Genomic DNA, 20,000 nt, shown 5'->3' with positions numbered 1-20,000 from the left:
TAAAATTCCTTTGTAATATCATCATTTTCAGTCTGACTTTCCCGCTCCTAGATATCTTACCACATGTGTTCATTATGTGAAATTTACATTACGCATATTTCACAATTTACGTTTGAATATCCACGAATCAGCTCTTAATGCAGAATAAATAGTGAATTTTCTACGTTTTACATTTTTTCGTTTTTATTCAAGAAGTTTGTTTACATTCACGCGTCATCTTCCGAAAATTCCTATGTGGATCAATCTTGTTTCTAGAACGATGAATTTACAAAAAGAAAAAAAAAAAAAAATGACGAAGGACCAGCGTGCACACCTGTCGAAAGTCAGGTAATTAGTGCCGAGTTTCCAGTCAGTCTTAACTTCATTTGAATATCTATTTATTTTTTTCGGGATTTAAGAATTTGATGTTCTAGATCGCGAGTGATATTTGGCGGTTCAGAATGCTCGCGAAAAGACGTCGAAAGGTGGTAATCATTGTTTCCGGGTCGACTTTCAGGGTGGATTCGAGAGCGCGAATTATATTAGGTCGTTCCGTGGCACTCGTCTCAAGTGGCAGGTGTGGGTGGCTATGTGCACACTTCACCCCCTCCCCCTATTCCTCCTCCCCCTTCCCCCCTCTCCGAAAGCACCCCCCCCCTCGCTCTCCCCCCTTTGGCTCTCGGTCCGGCGGGCAGAGCAAAGAGGCAGTTCATCTCCACCGCTTTGCTATGGCGCGTGCTAGGGCCAGTTCTGCACCTCAGAGGGCCTTCCTCCTGCTGGTTCTGGTGCTGGTCGCTGGGCTGGCGCCTGGGGCCAGGGGGGAGGGCGGGGGCGAGAGGAGGGTGAGGAAGAGGAGCCTGAAGGAGAGAGATTACGAGAATAAATTTGTGAATGACGAAGATGATACTGTGGCCTACGAGAAGGTGAAGGACACCCTGAGGAGTATCTTCGCGAAGGGCGTCGAGCCTACCCACGCAGAGGACGAGAGCATCAAGGACTACCTCGAGCCGGACTTCAACGACCCAGACGCTTTTTCGAACCAGATACATGGAAGGAACGACCTGTCCGAAGCTACGAGTTCCCTAAGGTTGTCTCCAACGCGACGACGCGGCCTTGTGCAAGACGACGAGGAACTCCTGGAAGGTGCAGAGGACCTGGCGAAGCGAGGGTATGCTAACGCTCACAGAGGCACCCACGCCCACAGCAAGCTCCACTCCGCCGCCCACGGAGGGAGGGAGCACACAAAGGCCTTCCTGAACGAGTGGGCGGTGCACATGACGGGCGGCCAGGAGCTCGCTCGGGCCGTAGGCCAAGGACCTCGGCTACCAATTCCTTGGGCAGGTGAGTCCGGCGTCGTGCCTCTGTTTATGCTGCCGTCCCTCCCCGCGGAACACAAATACATATCCTAAGGGCATCGCCAGTGCTATGACATATGAACAAATTGATTAATATTTGAGCAAATCACGAACCATAAAACGAACGCATCAATAAGTCTAGACATTGTTTGCACACCTTTTTACTAGCATCAATAGACAACCCAGGTGTCAAGACCTAAACATGTACTTGATTCAAACTTGCCTGATAAAGGATGACTTACTTGTGTAACTTCAGAGTAACTGAAGTTTCGTTTTCGCTTCCATCGCCCGACTCGATCTAGTTTTTTTTAAAGAATCCATTTCTCTCTCTCTTTTTTCTAGACATCTCCCTCACTTGTATAAAAAAAAAATGACATGCAGTTATAAAAGTCGAGCTATGTAATGAGGCGCAAATGAGGCGTGTTTTAAAAAATGTATCATTAAAATTACTCATGTAATTTCTGATGAATATTTAACCGAAACGCGTCAGTTACGTCCCCTGCGTAGTGAGGTCACAATGAGCTTTGTTCATCTCTTTTTCTCTTCATCTTCATGGAAACAGTAGTGCAGCAGCAGTAGTAGTAGTAATAGTAACAGTAGTAGCCGCTGTAGCAGCAGTAGTAGTAATATTGGTAGTAACAACAACAGCAGCAGCAACAGTGGTAGTAGTAGTTGTAATAGTAATATTAGTGATAATGACCATATGGCAGGAATGGCAATAATGACAATAACAATAACGATAACGACACTAATAATAATGTTATCATAAGTGCAAACTAGACAACGACAAGTAACACAATCATGAATGACAAAGCAAGTTATACGAATTCAAAGATAAGCATTTTGAAAACCAAAAAATGTTATTGACGCATTTCGACTCCAGCGAAATATGTCAGTTGTATCTCTTGCTTTAAGAGGTTCCTCCATATTTTCTATATGTCATAGCGATCGTTCTTCACATTCGTTTAAGAAATTACGAAAAACGACACCAGTAACAACAACAAAGGCAATAATGAGACAAATCCTTAAAAAAACATGATGAAAAAAGGATATTGCTTGAAAAAAGGTCTTTTAAGTTCCATTTATTTTTGTACTTATTAACACTGTATCGAGGCAGAGATGAAGCTGAGAGGTCGGAGATAACTTGAACGAATACACATTATCATCAATTTGCATCATATATCAATATTCGCCTCTATACATAGAACAATGACGTAAGATTTGGTATATTTACTCCAGATCCTCGCCTCCCCATAAATGCCAAAACACAACAGAGGAAGTGAATATAGCGTTTGCATCCGTCATCCATCCACAGACATATGGGTTCACTGACGATATGGCTTCAAGGTGCAGATAATTATACACACAGAAAATAGACTAAGTATTGTCTATTGTACCCCTTCTTACTATCTACCATTATGCTCCATTCCTATAAAGCTTTCTTCTTAGCATGTTAGTTTGCTGTTTACATGAGCTATTGCATTATATTGGTGTACTGTGAATGTAGGTCATGTTTATACTGTTGGTTCTACATTACCAGGATGATTAATGTTGAACTAGTGTTTTTATGACTTGTATATTTGGAAAACATGTACTAGGTATGCAATAAATACTGAACTACCTCTAGTAATAGGATATTAATTTAGATAAAATGGGAAATGTTCCATAACATAGACAATTTTAAACAGTCAAATCGACAGCACTTTGTAATTATTTTTTGGAAGTGAAGAAATTACGATCTAACATTGCAATTAAGCTGCAGTACTTCACCAAGAACTACTGAGAGGAATGCTCGCTTGTCAGAACCCAACCTGATAAATATTTCCAAAATATGTGATGCTAACGACGATTATGCATCACTTTATCCCTTTACTTATCTTATGTATTCATCTATCTATCTGTTTATCTATTTTTGTCTGTATTCGTTGTAGAATCGTAGTGCCGTACTCTGAAACTTTTCTCGAGAACCAGGAATTTACTGGAAATGTATAACTATCTCCCATGTCGATAACACGACAGAAAAAAGTGAATGGAATGTTGAAAATCTATATTGCGTATTGTGCATTTTCCCGTAAACGAAAGTGTAGAGTTGCAGGAACATAACATCTTTGTCAAGATAGACAGAATGCACGAAGTATTCGGCAAATAAGAATGATTGCTGACATACTCATTTACGACAATGGAAACTTAAATGAATATCATGAAATGTGGACCAAACTGAGTATATAGTCGAGGAGCGAAGGCCGAAAAGGTAAAAAAAAGAAAAGAAAAAAAAAGAAAATAGTCTTCGTGTAATATCGGTTATTGTCCCTTGCTTGCGATTTGAGTTCTTAACGTAACAAGAAACCAGCGTTAATTTTTTTTTTTTTTTTTTTTTTTTTTTTTTTTTTTTTTTTTTTTTTTTACTGAACCTTCCTTTGACAAATCCTTTTCCTTCCTTGTCTTTTCCTATCGTTTTATTTTGGGTCTTTACGTTCATCCTTCCCGTTCCTTCGTCTTAGTGACTCACTGCATCACCCCCCCCCCCCGCCTCATCCCAATTTCCGACAAATTTGGAGCAAAACCCGAGGAAGACTTTGGTGACATCGAGGGCATTCACTGAGGAAAAAAAAGTGTCTTTGCAGAGTGAGTTTGTATGTGGTTTAAGCTTAGTCTTTCTTTTTATTTTATTATATATTTTTTTCTAAGTTTCTCTCTCTCTATCCCTCTCTCTTTCTCTCTCTCTCTCTCTCTCTCTCTCTCTCTCTCTCTCTCTCTCTCTCTCTCTCCCCCCCCTCTCTCTCTCTCTCTCTCTCTCCTCTCTCTCTCTCTCTCTCTCTCTATCTATCTATCGATCTCTCTCTCTCTGAATTTCTCTCTGTCTCTCTTTCTGTGTCTCTCTGAATTTTTTTTCTCTCTCTCTCTCTCTCTCTCTCTTTTCTCTCTCTTCTCTCTCTCTCTCTCTCTCTCTCTCTCAATTTCTCTCTGTCTCTCTTTCTGTGTCTTTTTGAATTTCTCTCTCTCTCTCTCTCTCCCTCTCTCTCTCTCTCGCTCTCTCTCTCTTTCTGAATTTCTCTCTGTCTCTCTTTCTGTGTGAGTGTGTGTGTGTGTGTGTGTGTGTGTGTGTGTGTGTGTGTGTGTATGTGTGTTTACGTTAAAGAACCATCGCCGATTTTCCCCATGTTAATCGCTTCTCGCAGCACTCGACCCACTGGCCCAACGAGCGGACGGGTACGTGGAATCTTGAGCCTCGTAAATGCATTTGATTAACGGCACACCTGCAGTCTTTGTCATGCGTTAATTCATTTAATTCATTAGTACATCATATCTGTCTATCTGTCTGTCTACCTACCTGTATATCATATCTATCTATCTGTCTGTCTACCTGGCTGTAATTTTCTGTCTATCAATCAACCAATCAATCAGTCAATCTGTCACACACACACACACACACACACACACACACACACACACACACACACACACACACACACACACACACACACACAACACACACACACACACACAAACAAACAAACACACACACACACAAACACACACTCACACAAACACACACTCACACACATATGTATATGAGTATATATATATGCACACATGTATATCTTAACATATTCAAATACAAGCTTATATACATGCTTCAAGCGTTAATTCAAAAACCCACGAACTGCGTCCACTCTGACCCATATTTCGAATACGTGTAAATATCGACCCTTCAGTGACCTTGCACTCACACCTGGCTTCGGGAGTGCGCATGGAGAGGCAGGTAATGAGGTTATGGGAAGGGAAGGAATATATTTCGGATTTACGCAGTTGTTGTTGTTGTTAATGTTGTTAGTGAAGTTATTATCATTATCGTCATGTTTATTATTATTACTAATTTTATTATAGAGATGCGGGTAGGAATAATACTGTTATTATTAATAATAATAATAACTAAAATAAAAATGATAATGATAATAACAAACAAATATGATAATAGTTATTATTATCATTATGATTACTGCTATTTTCAATATCATTATGGTTATTGTTATTATTAATATCATTATCATCATCATTGTCATTATAATTATCATTATCATTCCTTTTATTACTAATAATGTTATTATTACCATTACTATCATTATCATCGTTATTATCATTATTACTATCATTATCATTAGCGATATATTTTTTACTATCTCTATTAGTGTTATTATTATTATTATTACTATTATTATTATTATTATTATTATCATTATTATTGTTATTATTATTAATAATATTACTATCATTATTACTAATATAACTATTATTATTATTTTCTTATTATCGTTATTGTTATTATTATCACTGTTATCATCATCATTATTATTATCATTATTGTTGTTTATTATCATTATTATTATTATCTTTGTTATTATCATCATTATAATGATGATGATGATGATGATGATAAAATAACTATTATTATTATTAGTATCATTATTATTATTATTATTATTATTATTAGTTATTATTATTAATGATATTAATTATAATTATTATTCTTTTATCATTATAATTATCATCGATATTAGTATTGTTACTATTACTGTTATCGTAATTATTATTACTATTATTACATTTCTTTATGAACAGTACAACTATAAGTTAGTAGTTATTACTAATATTACTAATATGTTATTACTAATTGTTATTACTGCTGCTCTTGTTATTATCATTATTATTATTATTGTTATAGTTGTTTATCATATTATAATCATTACCATCATTTTTTTTATTATCGTTTCCACTATCATTATCATTTTTTATTATCGTTATCAATATTAATATTGTTATTATTATTATTGTTATCATTATTATAATCAGTATTATTATTATTATCATTATTATTATAATTATTATTATTGCTATTATTATTATAGTTTTGACCATTATTGTTATGATGACTATAATTATTATTATGGATAGTACTATCATTATTTATAATATTATCTTTATCATTGCTACTATTGTCATTATTATCATTATCATCATTATTACTGTTGTTGTTGTTATTATCACTATCATTCCTGTTATCATTATCATTTATTATTAGTATTATTATTGTTATTATCATTGTTATTATCATTACTGTTATCATCATCATTATTATTTTTACTATTATCATTATCATTATAATTGTTATGAATTTCAAGTTCATCATTTTCATTATGATTATCATTATTGCCATTATTATTTTTTTTTTCTATCATTATTATTATTATTGTTATCATTATTATTATTATTATTTTTATTATTATTATTATCATTATTATTATTATAACTATTATCATTATCATCATATTTATTATTGTTAATATTGTTATTATTATCATAATTATTATCATTATTATTATTAATATTATAAATATTATTATTATTATTATTACTATTATTATTAATATCATTATTAATATTATTATTATTATCGGCATTTTTATTGCTATTATTATTATTAATAGTAATAGTAGTAGTAGTAGTATTAATGGTATTATTACTATCATCATTGTTATTAATATCAGCATTATCATTATCATTTTTATTATCATTATCACTGTCATTATCACTCTTATTATTATCAAAAGAACCACTATAATTTTTATCAATATCATTATCTTGAATGAAACCTAATCACACTTATTCATTTATTTTATATTTATAAATGTATTTTTTTAGAGGTGAAGATGATAATTATTTGGTGGTGGTGGTTTGGTTTGCGAAGTTCTAGCTTCGCCCGGGCCTTCTAGATATGGCCCGGCCTGTGTCAGCTTTTACGGCTGTCTCATTGAGTTGTCTGACACTCGGTGCTTACCGTGGCGGCGGGATTGCCAGCAAGCGCTCCTGCCGCCATGGTGTAAGCATTTCGCATAGCCTCTTTACCAGCACGGCGGCTGTTGTGGGCGGTCCATGTCTCAGGAATTGTGTATGGTCACAATTTTCTAGGTAGTGGACTAGTGTGGTGTTCGGCTCGCCGCAGTGCTTGCAGCACCATTCATCGCGTTCGATTGTTGGGATAATCTGCCATGCACAGTGATAACCTAGGCGCATTCTGTGAAGAATGACTTCGGTACCTCTGTTGCTTATTTCAGAGAGTGCCAGTGGTTCATAGCCTGTGGCGTCTGAGTACCAGCTGGCCGAGGGGGAGGTTCTCGTTTCCTCTCTGTGGAGCTGCCGTAGGAAGGTACGACCGACCAAGGCACACTTCTCCATAAGTAATTTTCGGCTCGGTTTTATCGTCATGGGATTTGGGGGCATACCCCTGCCAGCGACGGCTAGTCTGTCAGCAAGCTCGTTCCCTCTGATGCCGATGTGGCTTGGGACCCAGTTGATGATAATTCTTCTACCCTGAGCAAGAATTCTCTGTGCCATTGTGAGAATCGTGGTCAGTAGGTAGATGTTGTCTGTGGGTGAGCTGTGCTGAAGACAGTCAATGGCTGCCCTGGAGTCTGTGTGTATGACCACGTATCCTTCCCTTAGGGACGCGTGGCCTAGGGCTCCCATGATTGCAACTGCCTCTGCCTGTAGCGAGGAGGCGTTGTCTGTTACCCTCATGGATCGCGTGGCATCCCTATTTGATAGTTAATTTCATAATTGTATGATAAATGACAGGTAACTGGCGGATTGATGATGATAATTATTCGATAACTAATAAGTTGATAATCATTCGATAATTGATAAAATGGTGATGGAAATCATTGGGATTTTGTGTTGATGATGAGCAAAAATATAACGTTATAATACAGATTACATTAAACCAAATACCAGCCTCTAAAATACACCTTCACCTACTGAAAAAAAGAGAAAAAAGAAGAAAAAAACGGAATCCAGAAAAAAAGTCGACGGCCCAATTCCAAAAAAAGAAAATGAAAGAAAAAGAAAAGAAGAGAGAAAGAGAGAGAGAAAGAAGAAAAAAATAGGCCTATATTTACCATCACATCCCTCAATCTAATACCCCCCCTCACCCCCCCCCCCCCACACACATCACAGAAGGGCAAGGCAAGACCCTCGGTGAATAATCTACTGTCAACGAGCAGAGATAATACAGATAAGAGACTTAATAGGATGAGAGAGTCTTGTGTAAATTGCTCTCGAAGCCACACGGAGAATCTTGCCGAGAAAATGTGATTATTCAATATTTTTTCCTTTTTCTTTTTTGATAAGAATGTGAGTGAGAGCTTTCTATGTAGGATAGATAATTAAAATGAGACTATTCATAATAACAATAAAAGTGAGGGGAATGATAGTATTGAACAACATTGATGACGAAAATGATGGTCACAATATTACAGATAACGATAACGGTAATAATAATGATGATAATGATGATAATTATAAGGTAATGTTTTATTCATCTGGGCAATTTCTCGCTATCTAAGCGGGAAAGTCAAACAATATGTACTGTATGAAAACAGGCATCGTTGTTTTCGTTCACATACGTGTCTCCAAAAGTACGTTCATGTATAGATAAAATGTGACGTTCGGGTATGCTTTTCACTTCGTAATAAATCTAATATGGTTGTTTTATGTGTTGTAAAATACGAATAACGACGTTATGGTCATTTGATACTCAAAGTTATCACACTCGATTTTGTGAACACCTAATGGAAAAGTAAATGTAATTCTGCTTACATATTTTCCATTTTGTGTATGCATATGACCGCGTTCACGCATGTGTAAAGTATATGCTTATATATACCATGTATGTGTGTGTCTAAATTTTATCCATGAATCAACCTATTTATTCATTATTATTTATCTATCTACCTTTCGTCCATTATTAATAATAAATATGATAATAAAGATAATGTAAATTTTATCTACCTGTCTATTTACTCTCATTTATCTATCTATCCATTTATTTATTCTTTTTAATACATCTATAAAATTAAAGTACTTTACGCATCTCAAAGCATCAAAAACACACTCAAATGATCTAATCTGCAAATTACTTGAAAATGGCTTCGTGACAGGAGACCAGAATCACTCCCTTTACGCCCACTTAATTTACAATCACTCCCTTTACGCCCACTTCATTTAAAGCCACTCATTTTACGCCCATTTTTTTATAATCACTCCTTTTACGCCCACTTCATTTACTCCTTTTACGCCCACTTTATTTACTCCTTTTACGCCCCCTTCATTCCCAGGTGGGCGAGCTGAAAGACGTGTATCGCCTGGTGAAGCTGGACCACCCTCGAACCCACAAGAGAGACGCGCCCACGCTCACCCACCACCTCTCCAGCCAGGCCGAGGTCAGTGCACGCCCACGGTTGAAAGGGGAGGGAATATGCCCGTGGAATATTATCTCGTGTCTGGTTAAATTATTTATCCATCAGTGTAAACTATTAAAATATCCTACTCATCAATATATATATATGAAGAAAAAAAAACTTTAATAAAACAGCTGCATTGGGAATTTGCCTGTCGAATATATCTCGTGTTTGGTTGCTGGATGCGTTGCGTTCGGAGAGGGTTAAGTAAGGTTGGTTTTAAAGGTAAAAAGGTAAGGTTTAGGTGCGTTTATGATCAAAATAAGTTGGGTTAGTTTAAGACCAGAATAAATGAGGTTAGTATAGGATCTGAATAGTTAGGTTAGATTCGGTTGGGTATGGGTAGATTATATTACGATCTGATTAAGTATGGTTACAATAGTTAAGGTTAAGTTAAGTTAGATTCGTTTAGATTCGTTTTGGTCAAATATTCTCGCCGTCTTGATTTCGTTTTCTAATCATCCATTATGATAAAGTGTCCCATTTATACAATAAACCCTGTAATATTCCGAAGCACATCCATGACCGCATTATGACATTTGAGGGACCCTAAATTAATGATAATATAGCCCCCATTCCTCCTAATATGGAATGGGGCCCCATGATTTTTTCCAAATAGAGACCTCTCCAAAAAGGCCTCAAACACGTGTTTTTTACCATAAAATAAGGAGCCACAAACAGGTGACATTTTCGAAAATTGGATTTTCAGACATTATAATTCTAATAATGATTCTAATAATAATAATAATAATAATAATATTTCTGATAATAATAATAGTAATAATGATAATAATAATAATTATAATAATAGTTCTAATAATGATAATAATAATAATAATAATAATAATAATAAAAAAAATTCTGATAATAATGATTGTAATAATGATAATAATAATAATCTTAATAATAATAATAATAATAATAATAATAATGGTAATTCTAAAAATAATAATTCTAATGATAATAATTCTAATAATAATAATTAAAATAATAATAATAACAATAATTCTAAAAATAATAATTCTAATAATAATAACTCTAATAATAATAATAATAACAATAATTCTAAAAATAATAATTCTAATAATAATAACTCTAACAATAATAATAATAATAATAATAATAATAATAATAATTCCAAAAATAATAATTCTAATAATAATAATTCTAATAATAATAATAATAATAATAATTATAATAATAATAATAATAATAATGATAATAATAATAATAATGATTCTAAAAATAATAATTCTAAAGATAATAATTCTAATGATAATAGAAGAATTACTCTGACACTAAAACACCCGCTGCAGGTGTTGTGGGCAGAGCAGCAGTTCATCAAAGAGAGGACCAAGCGTTCCATCCCTTTCGAGACCGACGAAGATCCTGACGCGCCTCTTTTAAGGGTGAAGAGGATCTCTGGCTTCGAGGAAGAGGAGGACGTTCGAGGAGGACTCGAGCGAGGGAGAAGGTCGGCGCAGGCAGCGAAGGCCGAGGAGCTGGAGAGAAAATTCAACGACGAACTCTGGGTCCATCAGTGGTACCTGGTGGGTCGTTATCGTACATCTGGCATCCGTTCATTGCGACTCGAGTTGGAGTTTCTTTTTATTTTCATCTTTTGTTATTTTTTATGTACTCTTTCCTTTTTTTTTTGACAGTTATTTATGAATTTGTTACCATTTCTCTGCTTAACTTGAGGACACATTTATTGGATCACTTATTACCATTTCCCTTGTAAACATGATTCCACATTTATTTATCAATATGTTACCATTTCTTTGGTTAACGTGATTCCCCATTTTCTTTCTCACTTATCACAATTTCTCTGGTTCACGACGTGCTTCCCTATTTATTGGATCAATTATTACAATTTCTCTGGTTCACGCGACTCTCCATTTACCTTTTCATTTCTCAACCATTCCTCATAATAACATGATTCCCCATCTATTTATTCACTTATTACAATTCCTCTGGTTGACGTGATTCCTCTTTTATTTATCAATTTATCACCATTTCTCTGGTTTTCCATTTACCTATTCATTTATCACCATCTCCCTGGCTTCCAATTTACCTATTCACTTATCACCATGTCTCTGGTTTCCCATTTACCTATTCACTTATCACCATGCCTCTGGTTTCCCATTTACCTCTTCACTTATCACCATGTCTCTGGATAACCTGAGGCCCCATCTACCCCTAGTTCGACACCCGGACGCGACCTGACCTGCCCAAGCTTGACCTGCAAGTCGTGCCCGTGTGGGAGAGGGGAGTGACCGGCAAAGGGGTCCGGGTTCTTGTGCTGGACGACGGCATCGAGTGGCGCCATAAGGATATCAGGGGCAGTTATGTGAGTTCGGGAGAAGGAGGGTGAAGGGGAAGGATGGGTGAGAGGGAGAGAGGGAGAGGGTGAGGGAAAGTGAGAGTGAGAGAGAGGGTGAGGGAAAGTGAGAGGGAGAGAGAGAGAGGGTGAGGGAAAGTGAGAGGGAGAGAGGGAGAGGGTGAGGGAAAGTGAGTGTGTGTGTGTGTGTGTGTGTGTGTGTGTGTGTGTGTGTGTATGAGAGAGAGAGAGAGAGAGAGAGAGAGAGAGAGAGAGAGAGAGAGAGAGAGAGAGAGAGAAAGCGAGCAAAAGTGAGAACGAGAGCGAGAGAAAAAGAGAGAGACACATACATTCCTTAGCGAAGAAAAATCCAAATCCAAAAAAAAAATCTAAACATACAAAAAAAAAAAAGAAATATCGCCCAGGATCCTGGGATTTGGATTTGAGAGAGAGGGTGAGGGAAAGTGAGAGGGAGAGAGGGAGAGGGTGAGGGAAAGTGAGTGTGTGTGTGTGTGTGTGTGTGTGTGAGAGAGAGAGAGAGAGAGAGAGAGAGAGAGAGAGAGAGAGAGAGAGAGAGAGAGAGAGAGAGAGAGAGAGAAAGCGAGCAAAAGTGAGAACGAGAGCGAGAGAAAAAGAGAGAGACACATACATTCCTTAGCGAAGAAAAATCCAAATCCAAAAAAAAAATCTAAACATACAAAAAAAAGAAGAAATATCGCCCAGGATCCTGACCACTCCCGCCCCCCTTCCCCCCCCCCCCCCCACAGGACAAGGAGACGAGCTACGACCTCAACGACAATGACGACGACCCCTCGCCCCGCTACGACGGCCGCCTGACCAACTCCCACGGCACGCGCTGCGCCGGAGAGATCGCCATGGCCCCAAACAACAAACTCTGCGGCGTCGGCGTGGCTTACGGCGCGAAGGTGGGAGGTGAGATCTATGCTTACTTGTGTATCTATATATTTTATGAATTGGTTTATTAATATATTTATTGAAGTATTTATCTATGTGTTTTATTTATTTTATTCATATTTCTTTTCTTTTGATTTTATTTCTTTTATTTAGGTTTCTCTGATGCGTTTAATTAATGTATTTATTCATTTATGAATATATGTATTTAAGCGTTTATATATATATATATATATATATATATATATTTCATTTCTTTCCGTTTCTTTTTTCTTTCCTTTTCTTTATACGAGTTTTTTTTTCCTTCATGCAATTCATTGATTCATTCATATATTTATTTAAGTGTTTATCTATATATATTCTTTCTCTCTTTCTTTTTCTTTTCTTCCTTTCTTTTTTTCTTTTTACAGGCTTTTCTGATACTGTTTTCTGATTATCATTTATTCCGTATATTAATTGATTATCCAACTAGCTTGATTAGGCAGTGTGTTTTATTTTGTTTTATCTAATTTGCATTCATCCCTTTCTGCCTGATATCAATCTAACTTCCATTTTTACCTTATCTTTCCCTCTCACCTAATTTTGCAACATCAGGATCAACTTCAAGCCCCGTCTATCTCAATCTCTCAATCTGCTTCAAACCTGACCACCCTTGCCTCCTATTGCGTCAAAGGCTGGGCCACTAAACATTTTTTTCAAACTCTGGGAACCAATATCACATTTCCCCCGAAGGCCAGCCGTCTAAAATGCCCCTTTTTCTACGCGTCCCGAACTTTTTAGCATATTTTCTTCAAAGTCTGACACACGTTATTCTGCTTTTGTCTAGTGGTCGCCAAGATACGTTTTTTCTTTGGACTCGTGACCATCCCAGCCATCCCCTTTCCTTCAAACTCTAACCATCCCGACATACCATCCCATTTTTCTCAAAAACCACCTGTCACAAAAATCTAATTTTCTCTAAATACTGACCACCCTATCGCTCCGTTTTCTCCGAACCCTATATGTCTCAAAATCCCATTTTCTTTAAGGCCAAATAGTTTTAAGACCCCCATTTTCTTTTAAAACCCCCCTGATCATTCCGACATCCGTTTTCTATATCCGTTTTCTACAGGCGTGCGGATGCTGGACGGCCTTGTGAGCGACACCATAGAAGGAAGCGCCTTGGGACATGCGCTCGACAAAGTGGACATCGTGACGTGCTCTTGGGGGCCCACGGATGACGGCAGGAGAGTCGAGGGGCCCGGGAGGCTTGCGAAGGAGGCTATCAAGCAGGGCGTGGAGAAGGTGAGCCAGCAAAAGGAGGGTAGGAGAGGGACAAGGAATGAAAGGAGACAGGACCGGGATAGGGACATGCATAATAAAAAGGGTACGAGTGTATTTGCAGACACATGTCATTCTGTATTTCAACCATAACTGGGTAAAACATTTTTGTCTTCGAAATTTATCAGAAGGTAAATTTAACAAAACTCCTAACCTGCTGCTACACGTAAAAGTTATCAAAACAGTAAACTATAAAATATAAATTCAAAAGATTGAACTTAAGCACAAAAAAAAAAAGATAAAAGTAATAAAATTACATTGAATTTTGTTTTTTTTTATTCATCTTCTCATCACTTACCCCCCCCCCCCCTCCTATCCGTTTTCTTTCCTCCCCTTCGAACATCTCATTTTCTTCATACCCTGACCGGCCCGAGCATCTCGTTTTCTTTAAATCCCGACCATTCCAGCATCCCACTTTCTTTGAATCCCGATCATTACAACTCATTTTCTTTAGAATCTTTTGATTTCTTCATTGTTTTACAATACCGACTGCTCCGAAATTTGTTTTTTCTTCACGAACAATTATTCCAAAATATTTTTTTGGAATAATTGTAAGCAATTGATCCGGAACCATTTTTGTTTCTTTATTATACGGCTGTTTATAAGAAAACTACCGCCCAAGAACATCCCATTTTCAAAACCACACAAAAACCACTAAAACCCGACAAAACAACAACTACAACAACAACAACAACAACAACAACAACTGCACCTTTCTCACGACTCCCTCCCCTCGCCAGGGACGACAAGGGAAGGGCACCATCTACGTCTGGGCGGCGGGCAACGGAGGCTCCTCGGGCGACAACTGCAACTGCGACGGCTACACCTCCTCCATCTATACCTTGAGTATCAGCAGCGCCTCAGAGTCGGGGAAATTCCCTTGGTACGGCGAGCGGTGCGCCTCCACGCTCGCTTCTGCTTATTCCTCCGGAGCCTACACGGATCAGAAGATTGTGAGTTGGGGGAGGGGGGTATTGATGGGGGAGGGGGGGAGTCTTGAGAGGGTGGGGGGTACTAAGAGGGAGGGGGGAGTCTTGAGAGGGTGGGGTGTACTAAGGGGGAAGGGGGGGAGTCTTAAGAGGGTGGGGGGAGTCTTGAGAGGGTGGGGTGTACTAAGGGGGAAGGGGGGAGTCTTAAGAGGGTGGGGGGACTAAGGGGGGAGAGGGTGTGGAGGGGGTGGAGGTGGGAGTGTTTTGAGGGGGGGGGGGCGTGTTACGGGAGGAGGGGAGTGTGTTGGGCTAGTTGGGGGGGGGGAGTGTGTAGAGGGAGGGAGTGGGAGGAGGGGCGTGTTGAGGGGATGGGGAGAGGGGAATGTGTTTATGGGGGGATGAATGGGGGAGGGGTGTGTGTGTTAAGGGGGTAGGGTGAAGGATCAGATGATTGTAGGGCGTATGAGAGAGAAAGAGAAAGAGAGAGAACGAGAGAGAGAGAGAGAGAGAGAGAGAGAGAGAGAGAGAGAGAGAGAGAGAGAGAGAGAGAGAGAGAGAGAGAGAGAGAGAGAGAGAGAGAGAGAGAGAGAGAGAGAGAGAGAACGAGAGAGAGAGAGAGAAAGAGAAAGAGAGAACGAAGAGAGAGAGAGAGAGAGAGAGAGAGAGAGAGAACGAGAGAGAGAGAGAGAGAGAGAGAGAGAGAGAGAACGAGAGAGAGAGAGAGAGAGAAAGAGAGAGAGAGAGAGAGAGAGAGAGAGAGAGAGAGAGAGAGAGAGAGAGAGAGAGAGAGAGAGAGAGAGAGAGAGAGAGAGAGAGAGGCAGAGAGAGAACCAACACAAACAACAAGACAGGGAAAGAGAAAAAAGAAAAGAAAAAAAGGAACAACAAAAACAGGGTAGGAAAAAGAAAAGAAAAAAACATAAAAAAACAGGAAAAGAGAGAGAGAAAAAAAAACGAGAAAAAAAACAACAAAAAACAATTAAGAATGTGTGGATGCGAAAACGCCGCATATGTTGGTTTTATTTGCATGTTGTGTATGCGGCAGTGAGCTCAGTAATTTCAGCTCCAATGAATACGTGTCCATGTTGTGCCCTTTTGTTTAAAAAGCTCTACGTGATAAATGCTTAAAAAAACATAGTATTTTAGTTTGAGAAATACGAAAGAAAATATATCTGGAATAACGTTCAGTATTTGTTTACAATGTACTAGTTAATACTCAAGGGTATAGAACTTTAAGAAGATGATGAAAATGAAAGAGATTCTGGTAATAAATTATATTAGAGTACATAGTATGAAATCAGAACCGAATCTTTTTCTAAGAACATTTATTTTTGTTTTCTCTCTCTTGTCTCTCTGTCTTTCTTTGTCTCTTTTTTCCCTTCCCTTTTCTCCCTGCTTTTCTCTCTCGCTATCTCTCTTTCCTTTCTCCCTGCTTCCCTCACTCTCTTTCTTCCTTTGCCCTTCCCATTCTCTTTCTTCATCCATGTCCCTCCCATCTTCTCCTTACCCCCCCTCTCCCTCCCACCTTCCCTCACTTCCTCCTCTTTCTTGCCCCTCTTTCCTTCCTTTCTCCCCTCTCCCCCACCCACCCCAACCTTCTTCCCTCCCTCCTGTTCTCCCTCCCTCCCTTCCTCCTGTTCTCCCTCCCTCCCTCCTTCCTGTTCTCCCTCCCTCCCTCCTTCCTGTTCTCCCTCCCTCCCTCCTTCCTGTTCTCCCTCCCTCTCTCCTTCCCTCCTGTTCTCCCTCCCACCCTCCTGTTCTCCCTCCCTCCCTCCTTCCCTCCTGTTCCCCCTCCTTCCCTCCCTCCTTCCTGTTCTCCCTCCCTCCCTCCTTCCCTCCTGTTCTCCCTCCCTCCTGTTCTCCCTCCCTCCCTCCTTCCCTCCTGTTCCCCCTCCTTCCCTCCCTCCTTCCTGTTCTCCCTCCCTCCCTCCTTCCCTCCTGTTCTCCCTCCTTCCTGTTCTCCCTCCCTCCCTCCCTCCTGTCCCCCCTCCCTCCCTCCCTCCTGTTCTCCCTCCCTCCCTTCCTCCTGTTCTCCCTCCCTCCCTCCTTCCCTCCTGTTCTCCCTCCCACCTTCCTGTTCTCCCTCCCTCTCTCCTTCCCTCCTGTTCTCCCTCCCACCCTCCTGTTCTCCCTCCCTCCTGTTCTCCCTCCCTCCCTCCTTCCCTCCCGTCCCCCCTCCCTCCCTCCCTCCTGTTCCCCCTCCCTCCCTCTCTCCTGTTCTCCTTCCTTCCCTCCTTCCCTCCTGTTCTCCCTCCCTCCCTCCCTCCCTCCTGTTCTCCCTCCCACCTTCCTGTTCTCCCTCCCTCCCTCCTTCCCTCCTGTTCTCCCTCCCACCCTCCTGTTCTCCCTACCTCCTGTTCCCCCTCCCTCCCTCCCTCCCAGGCCACGACGGACCTCCACGGCACCTGCACAGACCGGTTCTCGGGGACATCAGCAGCCGCTCCTCTCGCTGCGGGAATCTTCGCACTCGCCCTCGAAGTCAAGTAAGCGTGAGGGTCAAGTATAAGGAGAAAGAGATTGGTCTGGTATAAGGGGAAGGATAGGGGCCAAGTTTGAATTATAGGGGCAAGTATAAGGGGAAGTAGTCACAGGGGGAGGGTCAGGGTCAAGTTTTTAAGTCAAGGATAAGGATGTATGAGGGGAAGGGTAGTGGTCTGGTATGAGGGGAAGGGTTAAGGTTAAATTTTTAGGGTTAAGGATGAGGCGAATTAAAGGGGACAAGTATGAGGTAAATGATATGGGTCAAATATCGGGTGATGTGTAAAGGCCAGGAATCAAGTATGAGGATAAGGTATGATAGAAACAGTATTAGTATTAATCATGAGGGTCAGTCTCTCTGTCTTTCGTTTTCTTTATGTCTGTCTCTGCCTCCCTCTCTCTCTCTCTCTCTCTCTCTCTCTCTCTCTCTCTCTCTCTCTCTCTCTCTCTCTCTCTCTCTCTCTCTCTCTCTCTCTCTCTCTCTCTCTCTCTCTCTCTCTCTCTCTCTCTCTCTCTCTCTCTCTCTCTCTCTCTCTCACTGTTTGTCGCTTTCTCTTATGAACTCTAGGTTTAATATGTTTAAACAATGTTTTCCAGAATGCAATGCTTACAAAAAATAGGTGTGAAAAGGAAATATCTTACAATATGGGATTAATCATTTACCGCCTTATTTGTGTGGATAATCCTCTCGAAAAATTTTCCTCATCTCAGGTCATTCAATCTCAAAGATTCCTTATAACCTCCGAACTTATGATATTTATCCTTCAACTTAAGAACAGGAATGAAATTATTTCCACTGAGCTTTTCTGATTTTCTCTGACCTGCCCTCCAGCCCTAGAACAGGAGCAGGGACCTGAATGACCTCTGACATTTAAACTCTCTCTCCCGGCTCAACAAGGGCATGGGAATTACAGCGCCTTTTCCTGGCGTCTAACCCCAGCCAACCAATGACCTAGGATCTCCAGTAACTTCCACTGGCTTCCAACCTTTCCCTCCCGGCACTCACCTGGGATCCCAATGACCTCCTCTAACCATTAACCTCTCCTGACCTCTAATTTCCCCCTCCTTGCACCCATCTGGGTGTCCAGTGACCTCCCCTGACTTCTCTCCTCTTCCTCCCAGTTCTCACTTGGAATCCCAAAGACCTTCTCTGGCCTCTAACCTCTCCCTCTCAGCCCAGCATCGACCTGATCTCTAACCTCTCCCTCCCAACACCCACCTGGGTACCCAATGGCCTCCTGACCTCTAACCTCTCCTTCCCAGCACTCATCTGGGATCCCACTGACCTCCTCTGACCCCTAACCTCTCCCTCACAGCCCGGCAATGACCTGGCGTGACATGCAGCACGCGGTTGTGTGGAGCAGCGAGTTCGGACCGCTTAGTCACAACAGCGGCTGGGTGACCAACGGGCGCGGTCTGCGAGTCAACGCTCGCTTCGGTTTCGGTCTGCTCAGCGCCGTCGGTCTCGTGGGCGTCGCTAGTAACTGGACTCGCGTGCCGGACAAGACCGTCTGCAGGATCACGCCCTCCAACAGGTACGGAGGGTGAGCGGGGTTTCTTCAGGTGGGTGCTAATCGGATTTTAGATTGGAAGAAATGCGGATTAGATGGCAGATTGGGTGAAGTGTTGACTGGATTCCAGACTGGGTGAAATGCTGATTGGATTGCAGATTGGGTGAAATATGGATTGGATTCCAGGTTGGGTGAAGTGATTCGATTCCAGATTGGGAGAATTGCGGATTGGATTCCAAATTGGGCGCCATGCTGATTGGATTCCAAATTGGGATTGCTGATTGGATTCCAAATTGGGAGTGCGGATTGAATTCCAGAATGAGTGCTGTGCTAAGTGGATTTCAGATTTTGCGAAATACTGATTGAATTCCAGATTGGGTGCTGTGCTGACTGGATTCTGGATTGGGTGAGGTGACTGGATTCCAGATTGAGTAACATTTTGATTGGATTCCAAATTGGTGAAATACTGACTAGATTCCGGTTTGGGTGAAATCTTGATTGAATTCCAGATTGGGTGATATTTTGGGTGAAATGCTGACTAGATTCCAGATTGGGTGAAATGCTGATTGGATTCCAGAATTGGGCGAATTCTAGATTGGGTGATGTGCTGATTAGACTCAAGTGTTGTACTGATTGGCCATTCAGCTGACTGTACCCTAGAGTGAATGTTTAGCTGACCGAGCATACAGCTGACTGTATTCTAGACTGAATGTTATTTTGGTTGTATGTTGAGCTGATTAGACTGGAAACTGAGTGTGCTGACTAGACTTCAAAATGGCTCTCGATTATGTTATGAAAATTGTGACACATTTTCGGTGTCCGGCGTGCTCCATTACCATGAAACCTTTGATTTTCTGTCTGTTTCTCTCTTTCTCTGTCTCTCTCTCCTCTGCCTGTCTCTC

The 20,000-nt window shown here is 40.3% G+C and overlaps 1 protein-coding gene across 1 annotated transcript in view; it reads left to right on the top strand.

The window, feature by feature from the left end:
* Positions 1 to 689: 689 nt before the first annotated feature.
* LOC125047912 (neuroendocrine convertase 1-like) overlaps positions 690 to 20,000 on the top strand; it is a 26,293-nt gene continuing 6,982 nt past the window's right edge. Inside the window, 12 exon segments of the mRNA XM_047646459.1 lie at positions 690 to 1,292; positions 1,294 to 1,320; positions 4,514 to 4,544; positions 5,051 to 5,097; positions 9,506 to 9,610; positions 10,945 to 11,178; positions 11,832 to 11,978; positions 12,716 to 12,881; positions 13,972 to 14,144; positions 14,921 to 15,133; positions 17,492 to 17,592; positions 18,904 to 19,122. Of these exon segments, the coding sequence (XP_047502415.1) occupies positions 708 to 1,292; positions 1,294 to 1,320; positions 4,514 to 4,544; positions 5,051 to 5,097; positions 9,506 to 9,610; positions 10,945 to 11,178; positions 11,832 to 11,978; positions 12,716 to 12,881; positions 13,972 to 14,144; positions 14,921 to 15,133; positions 17,492 to 17,592; positions 18,904 to 19,122 (2,048 nt within the window). The 5' untranslated portion in view covers positions 690 to 707.

This window comes from Penaeus chinensis, chromosome 42, assembly GCF_019202785.1.
Source record: "Penaeus chinensis breed Huanghai No. 1 chromosome 42, ASM1920278v2, whole genome shotgun sequence".
Lineage (NCBI taxonomy): Eukaryota > Metazoa > Arthropoda > Malacostraca > Decapoda > Penaeidae > Penaeus > Penaeus chinensis.
Note: the sequence above shows the minus strand (reverse complement) of the source record. Positions and strands in the feature narration are given on the sequence as shown.